The 14,211-nt window shown below is 43.6% G+C and overlaps 1 protein-coding gene and 1 pseudogene across 1 annotated transcript; one reads left to right on the top strand and one right to left on the bottom strand.

Moving 5' to 3' along the window:
• Positions 1-736: 736 nt before the first annotated feature.
• LOC115197786 (ankyrin repeat and SOCS box protein 15-like) lies at positions 737-3,817 on the bottom strand (annotated as a pseudogene).
• A 2,624-nt stretch (positions 3,818-6,441) lies between these two features.
• iqub (IQ motif and ubiquitin domain containing) lies at positions 6,442-13,489 on the top strand. The gene is made up of 12 exons (XM_029758148.1): positions 6,442-6,988; positions 7,128-7,262; positions 7,339-7,506; positions 7,642-7,817; positions 9,366-9,521; positions 9,600-9,810; positions 10,664-10,839; positions 11,004-11,174; positions 11,343-11,519; positions 12,330-12,578; positions 12,678-12,863; positions 13,090-13,489. Exons 1-12 carry the CDS (start codon positions 6,643-6,645, stop codon positions 13,303-13,305), a joined length of 2,367 nt encoding a protein of 788 aa, XP_029614008.1. The 5' UTR covers positions 6,442-6,642; the 3' UTR covers positions 13,306-13,489.
• The last annotated feature ends 722 nt before the right edge of the window (positions 13,490-14,211 follow it).

Here is a 14,211-nt window from a genome sequence, read left to right as displayed (position 1 = left end):
TGAATCCCCTCTCTACCAACACACACGCACGCACGCACGCCCGCACGCACGCGCCTAATGCTATTTTTAGGTGTCATCTGCTTCCGTTGAAGTCATTTGTTTAGCATGCAGGCCATACCACAACATCCAAATCTTGTGTCTTATGTACACTCATTTTCCATAATGTCAACTGTAATAATTACAGAGATATTTATACGGCCAGTGCAGAAAGAGACAGCAATGTTTTAATAACAGATGGCAAATATTAGCCTTGTCAGAAGAGAATTGTTCAGGGAAAATCCATTTTCTCTGGCAGACCATCAAAGGGGCTTGAAGAGCTCCCTGCTGAGTAGTATTAACATGTGGTTAAAATGGAGAAAGACATTCAGTGTTGTTGATTTTCCGAGACGCAAAGATGATTCAAGACTATTGTGCTGAAACTGAATAGGATCTCTCAGAAGCTGCATCAGAACTGCTAGAGCTCCAGCATCAATTCCCTTTCAAAGGCTTTATCAAACATCCATGCTTTACTTATTGCTTTTTGACTAATATGTTGCTCAAAAAGAGAAAGAAGACATTATCCAATCAACATTTTTTAAATTACTTTACAACGTGTAAAAACGTGTGAAACAGAAATGTATAATATGCTTAACAATTCAAACATACTGTATACAAGCTGCACAGTCAGTAAGGTTGCATTGTTGGTAGTTCACAGTTGTCTCTTCTCCCTACATGGCAAACACTTTGGCCATACAGATCATTCATCAAGTAGCTCTTCAGTCTGGGAGGGAAAAGGTCACAGCTTATGAACATGGGCAGGGCCAGATTAAGAAATCATAGGCAACTGGGCTTTGGTCTTGAATTCAAACAAACAACAGCCCAGGCCAATGAAACGACACACATATTGTACAATATTAGGAGGAGATACATGTACATACAATACCAGTCAAAGTTTGGACACACCTACTCATTCCAGGGTTTTTCTTTATTTTTACTATTTTCTACTTTGTAAAATAAGAGTGAATACATCAAAACTATGAAATAATACATATGGAATCATGTAGTACCCAAAAAAGTGTTTAACAAATCAAAATATATTTTATATTTGAGATTCTTCAAAGTAGCCACTCTTTGCCTTGATGACAGCTGTTCAGGAGTTTTATGGCTTGGAGGTAGAAGCTGTTAAGAAGCCTTTTGGACACACTTGCCGCTCCGGTACCGCTAGTCGTGCGGTAGCAGACAGAACAGTCTATGGCTAGGGTGGCTGGAGTCTTTGACAATTTTTAGGGCCTTCCTCTGACATCGCCTGGTATAGAGGCCCTGGATGGCAGGAAGCTTGGCCCCAGTGATGTACTGGGCCGTACGCATTACCCTCTGTAGTGCCTTGAGGTCGGAGGCCAAGCAGTTACCATACCAGACTGTGATGTAACCAGTCAGGATGCTCTCGATGGTACAGCTGTAGAACGTTTTGAGGATCTGAGGACCAATGCCAAATCTTTTCAGTCTCCTGAGGGGATATAGGCTTTGTCGTGCCCTCTTCACGACTGTCTTGGTGTGTTTGGACCATGATAGCTTGTTGGTGATGTGGACACCAAGGAACTTGAAGCTCTCAACCTGCTCCACTGCAACCCTGTCGATGAGAATGGGGGCGTGCTCGGTCCTCCTTTTCCTGTAGTCCACAATCATCTCCTATGTCTTGATCACGTTGAGGGAGAGGTTGTTATCCTGGCAAGGCACGGCCCGGTCTCTGACCTCTTGTCTACACTCATTGAGAGCGGGCTCCTGAGTCCTCCTGTGGTTGGCGGTTGCAGTCAAAACATACTACATATATAATATATACTGTATATATTTCCTTATTTTTTATATATTTTTTTGCTGCCTCTTGTGCTGCCCAGGGGCTTCAGCCCCAGTAAGCCCCTGCATTAATCCGACCCTGATCATGGGGTCATTCAGTCTTTTCAAGGTCAGCTGCTTCCTGATCTCCAGTCAGCACAGGTGCTTGAGTGATCGGGTTTCCCTAGGTGAAAGGGAATAAACAGAAAAGTAAACATTTTGAATGTGATATACTCCATGTAAATGGTGCATTTAGAATAGTAAAAGCATTGTATTTGAACATATAGTCTTGCCAGTATATAATCTTACCCAAAACGTCACATATGTCAGGCCATTCTTTCTCCTTCTCCAGGGTGAGTTTGAATTGTGAAGAGATATGCACATGACTAACATCGTGCAGAAGAATGCGTACCACACACCCAGACAGGTGCGTGAGGCATGAGAGACTCATGAATTCACAAAACTCCATAAAGGACAGACTGTCACTCAGTCGAGAGAAGCTTCATAAACATTTCTTCTTCCTCTACACATTTCATACTCAAGCTGTCGTCATGGTTACAAGTGAAGCACCTTTCAACGTCATAGCCATTGTCGAGCAGAAGACACATCATCTCGTCCCGCAGGCAGTAATGCAGAGCCGGGGGAAGCACTGTGTTACTGACCACTGTAAAGTAACAATTGACGTCTGCCTATCTGGCCAGAAACAGCTTCACAATCTCATACCTCCCAGCTCTCACCGCCACCAGGAGGCAGCATAGTAGGTCCAGTTCAGGTTTGGCTCCTGCGTTCAACAGCAGTTCGACGCATGGGATGTCCCTAGAGACAGCAAAGTATAATGTGCTTCTTCTCATGTCCATGTACTTGTCTGAGAGGCGTAGGGTCAGGAGGACGTTGACGTACAAAGCCATTTTCTATGAGTAGTTCCATACAATCAGAATGGTTGCTATCAACTGCAAAGTGAATCGGGCTTTGGCCAGTGAGTTTGATAGCAGTGAGAAATGAAAAAGGTTTGGTGGAGATGGACATGTCATTCAACACCTGTGAGGCCTGGCCGAATGTCTATGAACTGTGTTACGGCAGCTCTTGACTTTACTCACTCATAGTGACCCTCATGCGCTGGCTTGTGGATTGGTCGTTGTCCATTCAAACTGAGTTTCCTGTACCAACTGCATCCGTCAGAACACTCTTCCCATTTAAAGCCTGGGAATTGACTCCGTTTCCTTATATGACATGTAAAAACAAAGTCACACCAGCTGAGAGAATACAGTACATGAGACAAGTTTACAAGCAAGACCTCTGTAAATTCACAGAACCTATGACTAGATAGATACATTAACATTCCGAGCTGATGTTACCTCACTGGTTTCATACCATAGTGAAAAACAATGTCTAGTGTGTGGACATGGAAACACCCAACGGGGTCACCCCCTGGTGATCTTTCTAGTTAACCCGACCTCCGTGCCTTAGCAACACCATCATGACCTCAGAGCAGCCCACCTTGGCTGCTTTCTGCATGAAGGTCCACTTCTTCTGACAGATCTGCTCCACCCAGGCTCCGCTAGCAATCAAAGAATAGGCCATTTCATATGACCCAGCCCTAACAGCTTCAGCAAGGAGAATGAAGCTTTACAGCTCAGTGGTTTTAAAAAACTGTAAACAATTGTGTTGTTTAATCACATTGATCATGACACTGTTACCAAATCACCTTAAAACAAATAGGTGTTTTAAGGTGATTTGGTAACAGTGTCATGATCAATGTGATTAAACAACACAATTGTTTACAGTTTCTGTGTGTCCTTTTCCTCAGATTGCAGTACACCAATTTTACCCAGCAATAGTGGGTAGTCATTTCTGCTGTTGGTGTTGTGTGGAGAAGCTCCCATACTCCACAGCAGAGTCTTCACATTCTCCACCAGATCGGCTTTAGCTTCAGAGTCAGTGGCGTCTCTCCCCCCATTGCTTTTCTCTCCTCCGGCATTAGCCCATGTGAAGCTACTAGAACAATTCAAAGGTCACAGCAGAAATTCCTGGACTTAATGTCTGACCAACCATTATGCTGCAAGGGTGCCATCCTGACTGGCAAATGTCTCTTGGCATCTAGATTGGTTGAGCCAGACAGGGGAGGGGCTCAATCTGGATGGAATCCAGGCTACCAAATTGGGTAGTTATTTTAATGTATGGAACAAACTGCAGGGCTTTGTTGATGTAAACAAAGTATAGTACCTTGTTGGTACTATAAAGAGTTTTTGTACTTACTGCATTTAAATCAATTGGAACTACCTGGTGCCAGTGTACAACTATGAGACAATTATCATGGGCTGTTTATCATAAATATGGCACACTTATATATGTCATCATTGTGTGTTTTAAGCCTGCTCTCAGTCATGTTTGGCTTGAATCCCACCATTCATGTCATCAGAGATCAAGCTCATAGATGCAATGGATTATTCTCTTTTGTGGCGTGTGTGTGTGTCCGTGCAGACAACAGGCCTCTAAAGTGCAGTATCTTATAAATTGCTACGAGCTCTTGTGTCTGTAACCACATAGCAGTGGGTACTTGGTTCTGAAGTGTGGATTATCCCAGTAGTAGAGGCAGCCGGCCACAATAGAACTGTTAGATTACCATGGCTTTTGAGGAGCCATCATTGGTATTTGGTGTTTTATTAGGATCCCCATTAGATGTTGCGAAAACATCAGCTACTGTTCCTGGGGTTTACACAAAACTCGAAACATGACATATGTAAGGGCTGTCTGAGGAAGTGGACCAAAATGCAGCAGAGTTAGTATTCATCTTTCAATTTAATTAGAAAGAACACTAGAACAAACAAAACAAGGAAACTGACAGCCAATAGTCCTGTCAGGTGCAAACACACTAAACAAGAAACAATTACCCACAACCCCAAGGAAAAACACACTACTATATAGGACTCCCAATCAAGGCAACTCAACACACCTGCCTTCAATTGGGAGTCCAACCCCAATTAACTAAAACATAACACAAAACTTCTGCCACGTCCTGACCAAAACTAATACAATTACGCCCTCTGCTGGTCAGGACGTGACAACATATTACAGAACACAGCTCAAGGACAGACAGAACTACATACATCTTTTAAATCGTGTCGCATACTCCAGACACAGATCACCCATCGTCAAAAAAACTTTATTGACCTTAAATTAATACTGAATGCAGGTAAAACTAAATATATGTTCTTTAGAGCGCATAAAAATAAGTCTGATGATTTAAGCATATGCACTTTGGATTGTGTCCATATTGATCGTGTCCGTGCTTACAAACATCTGGGCATCTGGATAAATGAAAAGCTGTTTTTTAAAAAGCATATTGATGAGTTAGTTAAGAAGCTGAGAATAAAAGTGGGCTTCTACAGAAATAGGTCCTGCCTCTCACTAAATAGTAGAAAGCAGATTATTCAGTCAACCCTTCTATTGGTCCTAGACTATGGCGACATCATCTATATGAAAGCAGCTTACACTTCATTAAAGCCTTTAGATGGAGTTTATCATAGCGCACTGCGCTTTATTACCGGCGTCAATTTTAGTACTCATCACTGCATTCTCTACCAGAAAGTTGGTTGGCCCTCTTTGATGTCACATAGATTGATACATTGCTATGTTTTCATTTATAAAGCCATTTTACAAAGGTCTCACTGTACATAACATCATTATTAAACTTTAGACATACGAGTTACCACACCCAGTCTCAGGTATAGTTAACTCTGGAAACTCCTTTGGTCTGTACTGAGTTACGTAAATCAGAGTTTAGTTTTCTTGGATCTTATTTGTGGAACAATCTTCAAAATGTTCTTAAATGTGAGGTTCTGGTGCCTCTAGGGCAATTCAGAAAGCTGTTTGAGGACCTTATTACTGATGAACGTGTTTGTTTTTTTATGATTGTGTTTTTCTTTCTGTTTGCATTTAGTAGTTGTATTTTGATGTGTATTTTCTGTAATTTAGGGATCATCTATAAAAGAGACATTGGTCTCAGTATGACTCCCTGATAAAACAAAGATAAAATAAATAAAATACTCTTTCTGGATTTTGAAGTGTAGGCCTAAATCACACACTTGGCTCTAATTTGCGACCATCTTGGTTCCATATGCTCCTAAATATTTTTGCTTGGAGGATAGTGGAAGTGGATAGAGTTCTATAGATGGAAAAATGTAGGCTTTTATAATAAGCTTCAATTGGTTTGTTTTTGCAACTAATTTGCCAATCTCATCATGTTTTGTGTCATATCCCTGAACTAGGAGGCCATTTTTAAATATATAAAAGCCTCTTTAATTTCTCTCTCTGAAAACTTTAATAAAGGCCAAATCATTTATTTGGGTGGCAATATTTTTAAATAGACATCACATGTGTGGTCAACTTTATAAATGCTTGCCAAGATAAACATTGTGTAGTGCTACCTGATAACTACCACACTAATACCAATTATAAGATATACTGCTACCATTCATTTGAAATTAATTAACGTTCAAAGATTGTAATGATGATTTCGCAAGGGATGGTCCCTACTTGGACTCTGGTAACCTTTGTGGGCAGAGACATTTCATTGGTTACATTTTAGCAGAGATCACATGGACGTTACCATGGCAGCGACCAAGCACTTGCTGCACAAACAGCAGTAGGCTGCAGTTGAAAATACACAGGGAAATAAAAGATAGCGTGCTTCTATCCAGCTTGCTTATCGACATTTTGAGAGTAACTGGCAATAAAAATGATGTGATTCAAAATCCACTCAGTTTTACTGACGCTTAAAAACTTTTTTTCCCCTACTGCTGTCAGCGGCTAACTAGCTATCTGTAAGCCATGTCCGAAGAAGACGCAGAAACGTCGGGGCTCAACGGCAATGCTGATGAACAAAATGTAAAAAAAGAGGGGAAAGGTCCTGAAGCCGAATTCGATGAATCTCAGGTTGAAAGCAACACCACTGAACACCCGCCTCCAGATGTACAAGATAGCGATACTGGGGTAAAGACTGAAACTGGCGAGCTGGTGGGGGAAGCGGTGCACAAGTCAACTTTTTTGACATCAGGTGAGGAGGACACAGTGGAGGCGACAGCTCAAGCGGACCTTCCAGAGGACAGCAGGCAAGATGGAGCATCACCAAAGAAAACAACCTTTTCTAATGAAGTTGGGAACTCAACAGCCACTGGTAAGAAAGAGGATTTACAAAGTATCACAATAATAATAGACCACAATAGTTTCATGATAGGAAGGGCATTTGTCTGCTTTATCATGTTTCTCTCAATCATATTCTGTGTTGGACATGTTGTTTATCTTCTCTATTGTAGTGAAGATCATGCTGATGCCGGAGGGACACATGATGACGATGGCCTTTGCAATTGGGCTGACCGTCAAGGAGTTGAAGTATCACTTCGCAAATGAGCTGAAAGTGCCATCAGAACTCATACAGATTTCTCAGAGCGGTAAGCCTTTCAACTAACTGCTAAGGTCTTGATTTTCTTTGTTTATGCATTATGATTTAGGTCTTTGTCCATCCAGGCAGGATGGTAGAAGACCATAGGACCCTGATAGAGCTGGGAGTGCAGCCTCATGGCACCATCCAGTTGGAGATGACTTCGTCTGACCCTGAAAACCACCCCATCCGTCCTGTCAAGCCCCAGCAGGACTACAACATGCCTGACGTAATCACTGTCCGAGTCCAGACAGGTATTTTTTACTAGTCTTTCTCTACCAGTCTTCTGGGAGACAATACCATACTTTTGCAGGGCCAGCTTTCATGGATGATGGTCATATGCGTTGCATCCTTTATCTGTATATTTCTGTCCCCCCCTGCTCTCCCAGAGACAGAGACATTCCAGGATGTGGTGGTGGAGATTGAGAGGGCCACCCATAGGAAGGCTTTCCTGGGAGGCTACAGACACAAGGCCACAGAGACAGAGTACCACCATGCAGCAGTACAGACCATAGCTAAGAGGAAACCCATTAGGGGGGTGGGGACCTTCAGCCGCGATACACAGGTACACACACACACACTATTGCTGAGCGATTAACTGACAGTTGTTATATTTCATTTTTTAAACAACTAATTGACTGACGTCGGTTCAATTATTTGAATTCCATTTAGTTCCGTTTTTTTTTCTGTGAGCTCAATGCGCAGTTTCCTAGATATACACTACATGACCAAAAACATTTCTATATGGACCTCGCTTTGTGCATTGTTATGCTGAAACAGGAAAGAGCCTTCCCCAAACTGTTGCCACAAAATTGGAAGCACAGAATCGTCTAGAATGTCATTGTATGCTGTCGCATTAAGATTTCCCTTCACTGGAACTAAGGTGCCTAGACAGAACTATGAAAAACAGCCCCAGACCATTATTTCTCCTCCACCAAACTTTACAGTTGGCACTATGCATTTGGACAGGTTGCGTTCTCCTGGCATCCGACAAACCCAGATTTGTCTGTCGGACTGCCAGATGGTGAAGCATGATTCATTGCGTTTCCACTTCTCCAGAGTTCAATGACTACGAGCTTTACACCACTCCAGCCGACGCTTGACATTGCGCATGGTGATCTTAGGCTTGTGTGCGGCTGCCTGACCATGGAAACCCATTTCATGAAGCTCCCGACAAACAGTTATTGTGCTGATGTTGCTTCCAGAGGCAGTTTGGAACTCGATAGTGAGTGTTGCAACCGAGGACAGACGATTTTTTACGAGCTATGCGCTTCAGCACTTCCGTGAGCTTGTGTGGCCTACTACTTTGAGGCTGAGCCGTTGTTGCTCCTAGACATTTCCAATTCACTATAACAGCACTTACAGTTTACCGGGGCAGCTCTAGCAGGGCAGAAATTTGACGAACTGGCCTCTTCGGAAAGGTGGCATCCTATGAAGGTGCCACATTGAAAGTGACTGAGCTCTTCAGTAAGACCATTCTACTGCCAATGTTTGTCTATGGAGATTGCATGGCGGTGTGCTCGATTTTATACACCTGTCAGCAACGGGTGTAACTGAAATAGCCGAATCCACTAATTTGAAGGGATGTCCACATACTTTTGTATATATAATGTAAAACAGATCAAGCCCAAACTGTGCAATGTTGTAGTTTTCAACAGGCCAATATTCTACATAGTTTAGCACAGAAAACGTGGTAACTAACAATGACCATAATCCATTGCGTGCCTACTTGTCCGGTCTGAGGGAGAGGAGCAATCGAGAGGGATAGAGAGCAGTTGCTTCGTGGGGTATCTCTACCTAAAAATACATTATCTAATTGATTGATAGTTGGTTTCGTGAATTGTGATTTTTGTCAGACAGCATAGGCAGCAGCTCTATAGAAATGACATGATGTCTTGGAATAAAGTAATCAAATAAATAAATAAAACAAATGTAATGTACAGAACAACTGAAATATTTTATTAAAGTAAAGTAATGTGAATAAATGTTGCTGTTACAGCATTCAACCCACATAAGGCATAGTGCATTTAATGTGTAAAAAGTCTTTTTCAAACATTATTTTTTGCATCTGGAGCTGCATAAGGTATGCGAACAACCAAATGTTCTCCTTCAGACAGTGACGGTGAAGAGCCAGTCCCAGCAGTGCACCAACAGCACATCCACCCAGATGACCAAGATCGGCTGCTACGTGTCCAACATGGAGGACAAGCTCATCTCTCCTGGTTCCTATGTCACCGCCGCCCAGTACCATGGCAAGAGACTGAGAGCTGTACGTCCTCTGAACTATACATAGACAGACAGACCTCCCTTTGTATCTCTGTGCTCACACCTTTACCTCCACCTATAGGTGATCACTCTGCAGATGTACACGCGGCGCTGGCAGGCCAAGCGGATGACAGACCAGCTGAGGCAGGACAGGGAGATGCGTCTGGCCTGGATGGAGAGAGAGGGGAGGAGGAAGAGGGAGGAGAAAGAGGTGCAGATCAAGGCTGAGTACCACAGGAGGATGAACCCCCAGTGCAGGGACGACTTCGCCCTGCTCTACAGTGCCCTGGAGAGTAAGCAGGGACCACACTTTGCTGCTCGTGTCTGTGTGTGTGTGTGTGTGGTGTCACAGGAGGTTGGTGGCACCTTAATTGGGGAGGACAGGCTTGTGGTAATGACTGGAGCGGAATAGGTGAAATGGCATCAAATACATCAAACACATGGTTTCCATGTGTTTGATACCATTCCATTCGCTCCGTTCCAGCCATTATTATGAGCCGTCCTCACCTCAGCACCCTCCACTGGTATGTGTTTGTGTGTGCGTGAGTGGGCGTGTTTAACTATTCTTGTGGGGACCAGAAGTCTCTACAAGAATCTGTTAGTCCCTACGAGGTCAAATGCTATATCTAGGGGGTTTATGGTTAAGGTTAGAATTCAAATTATGTTAAGGGTTAGGTTTTTGGGTTGTGTGTAACCTTTATTTAATTAGGCAAGTCAGTTAAGAACAAATTCTTATTTACAATGACAGCCTACCCCGGACAAATCCAGACGATGCTGGGCCAATTGTGCGCCGCCATATGGGACTCCCAATCACGGCCGGATGTGATACAGCCTAGAATCGAACCAGGGACTGTAGTGTCATCTCTTGCACTGAGATGCAGTGCCTTAGACCACTGCGCCAATCGGGTTAAGGTTAGGGTAAGAGTACGGGTTAGGGGTTAGGGAAAATAGGATTTTGAATGGGACTGAATTGTGTGTCCCCACAAGGTTAGCTGTACAAGACTGTGTGTGTGTGTGTGTGTGTGTGTGTGTGTGTGTGTGTGTGTGTGTGTGTGTGTGTGTGTGTGTGTGTGTGTGTGTGTGTGTGTGTGTGTGTGTGTGTGTGTGTGTGTGTGTGTTTAAATCCTCTGTATGTGTTTGTAACAGAGTGGAGAAGAGAGGAGGTAGAGCACATCGATGCCACTCTGGATGGTGCTGAGAGGAAGGCTGCTCTGTGTGCGCTACTGGAGCAGGAGAGCCAGCTCATTGCCTCCATCGGACGCCATCGCATTGCCGCCGGAGAGAGGAATTACGACAAGGCCGTGCAGGCCTTCCTTGAGAAGGTCAAAGGTCCCCTCCCTTCTATTCTCTCCCACTGCTCTGGGATATGTGCGGTGTCCCATTAATTCTCTCCCAGAGTTTTCCATAGCATTGTATAGGCAATGCAGGCCTCCTTAGTTTCAATTAAAACGTTTGACAAACAATATATTTTTTTTTTATTTGCCAGTGTGCTGCCCCTAAGAGGTGGCGTGCATTCGATGGGAAGATGACCCAGGTGGACACCCAGTACACCATCAGAGCCAAGGAGCTGAGAGACCTGTACTCCAGCATCAACCTGCACTACCTCAACCAGGAGGAGAGGCTTGACGTGCTGCTCACACTCAAACACACCGTCAAGGTGGGAACACTTACCCTCAACCCATACTGACTGAAAAGATAGATTAATCTTGAGCTGTTTTTAGATATGAAATATACATACTGATTGATTGTGAATTGACAATTGGCCATTGTTTTCTATGAGGATTTTTTTATTTGTGAATCATAAAAATGTTTCATAATTGTACAGGAGCATGACTGCAAGCTGACCCAAAACATTGTGGAGTTGATTGACAGGGAGGCGGACCTCCTGATGAGGGGGGTAAAGGAGACCAATCTGGAGGGGCTGAGGAAGAGAATCTCCACCCTCTTCCTCCAGTACATCAAAAACCCCACCTTTAACCCTGAGGTGGCCAAACTGCTCAAGGTACATTACATGACCAGAAGTATGTGAACACCTGTTCTTTGAACATCTCATTCCAAAATCATGGGCAATAATATGGAGTTGGTCCCCCCTTTGATAAACAGCCTCCGCTCTTCTGGGAAGGCTTTCCACTAGATGTTAGAACATTGCTGTGGGGACTTGCTTCCATTCAGCCACAAGAGCATTAGTGAGGTTGGGCACTGATGTTGGGCAATTAGGCCTGGCTCGCAGTCGACGTTCGAATTCATCCTAAAGGTGGGGTTGAGGTCAGGGCTCTGTGCAGGCCAGTCTCGTTCTTCCACATAGATCGACAAACCATTTCTGTATGAACCTCGCAAGGGGGCAATGCGAATGTTGGAAAGGTGGCATCTGATGACGGTGCCATGTTGAAAATCACTGAACTCTTTAGTAAGGCCATTCTACTGCCAATGTTTGTCTATGGAGATCGCATGGCTGTGTGCTCGATTTTATACACCTGTCAGCAACGGTGTGACTGAAATAGCCGAATCCACAAATTTGAAGGGGTGTCCATATACTTTTGTATATCGAGTGTACATATCTGAGACCGTATGGTGTTTAGGTGTTATATGGTGTATTTTCTTGTCAATAAAATATAATTATTGAACCTTCCCACTGGGCACAGACGTCAATTCAACATCTATTCCACATTGGTTCAACGTAATTTCATTGAAATTACGTGGAAACAACGGTGAGTCAACCAGTGTGCGCCCAGTGGGTTCAATTAGGCCAATTAAGAAAACGGTATTATTCTGACCCTCACCCTCCTCTTCATCCCCCTCCTTTCTCCTTCAGGTCCCCCAGGACCCAGCCCAGTTGAGGAAGAACATCTACTTCTGTCGCGGCTGCAGCCGCTACCTGCTATCCACTGACTTTGCACTTACGGCCAATGCTCGCCTGGTAGGCAAGTGTCGTAGCTGTTCGGAGCTGGACAACGAGGCTCGCCGCCGCGAGGACTTCTCCCACTACAAGACCATCCTCAGGAGGCTCCGCAAGACTGAGGCCCAGAGGAACAAAGAGGCCAAGATTACCTACCTGCTGCAGGTGTGTGTGTGTGTGTGTGTGTGTGTGTGTGTGTGTGTGTGTGTGTGTGTGTGTGTGTGTGTGTGTGTGGGTCTGACTGTGGTCGTGTGTATCTTACAGGAGCAGGACCTGCGGTATCTGGTAGATGTAGTGTGGGGGGCCCAGTCGGCCCTCAGTGCGTGGAGCGACATGCATGACCTGGTAATGGTGAGGTGGGATTGCCAGTGGGAGTGGAGTCCTTGGAACTGCATCTTGCTCACCAAAGAAGAAGCTGCTGCTCACATCAAAATGGAAAACATTGAGAAGGTAAACACACACACCCGCACACTTGAGGGTTTAAAATGAATTGGCTCGTTTCTCCAGCAGATTTTGTTTTAACTAAGTAAACATAACCTATATTAAGAGATCGTATTAGAGCGAGAAAAAGAGAGAGGAAAAATCAGTTATAGGCAATATAATGTCATAGATTATGATACCACTAGCTAGATGGGAGGAAAAGTCTAAAGTTTCAACCCCTGTTGACCATGGACAGGCCTATGGAGTGGTGTTCATTCGGAATGTCAAACACAAACACACAGTGGCAAAGAAATACTTCTCCAAGATCCCCGTCATGGCCAAATACCTCCAGGACGTGAACTCGCAATCAGCCGCCCACGGCAACCTGTTAGTCGCCAAGCCCATCAACACGGTGACAGCCAGGATCCTGACTACCACCCCACAAGCCGCTGGTGTCAAGGCCACGCAGTGAAGCCCTCTTCCTGTCTCTTTATCAGTCTGTCCCCCTTTCCCCTCTTCCTCGCCGTCTCTCTTGTATGTCAAATAAAAATAGTGTATTTGATTATCATTGAACTGGTTTGGCTTATGCAACTTTGAAATGGATGTCTGATTTCATGATAGAAGTGATGATATTAAATAGATACTGTAAAATACAATCTGAATAGATCTTTGTGTGCAAAATCTCGTAAGATCTTGACTCATGATCTTGGTAAGAAGCTGGTACATTTCTCAGTGCTAGATACAACAGTGTTACACTGGAAAACCATAAGATCCTAAAAAGGATCTTGGGTTAGGATTTTTACCAGCAATTCAGAATGTTCATAAATCCAATGTGATAGTGTACTATACCCACCTTACCAAACTGCTCACTTTCATGTGTGATAAACTGATCTTCTGGTCTGATTAGTAAATCCAGAAATTCATAAAGGAGTATTTATTACATTGTTTTTACATCACATTGAACATCTAAAACCTTTGTGTTCATGTCTGTCCGTAATAAGTTATTGAGCCACATTTCTTATCTGTTATCTAAATGATTAACAGTCAGGTGGCATAGGGTCATTCTCAGTGCTTTGTACTGTATGGTCAAAGACTAGCCTGATCTACATGTAAGTTCGCGAGATGGTCGTACCAGACTAAAATACTACAATAGCAAAAATACATTGTTCTCCGTACATACAGTGGGGTCCAAAAGGATTGGCACCCTTGATAAAGATGGGCAAAAAAGGCAAAAAGAAATAATACAAATACTGAGCTATATTGTATGCTCAAAACAATGGGGAAATTATATTGTTTTATACTAGGCATTGTTACGAACCGGCTCAGAGTTCGCAACAAAAGGGAGACAACGTGGAGACAAGGAGTATCAAAAAAATAT

This window comes from Salmo trutta, chromosome 7 (assembly GCF_901001165.1).
Source record: "Salmo trutta chromosome 7, fSalTru1.1, whole genome shotgun sequence".
NCBI lineage: Eukaryota > Metazoa > Chordata > Actinopteri > Salmoniformes > Salmonidae > Salmo > Salmo trutta.
This window is presented reverse-complemented; position numbering and strand designations above follow the sequence as displayed.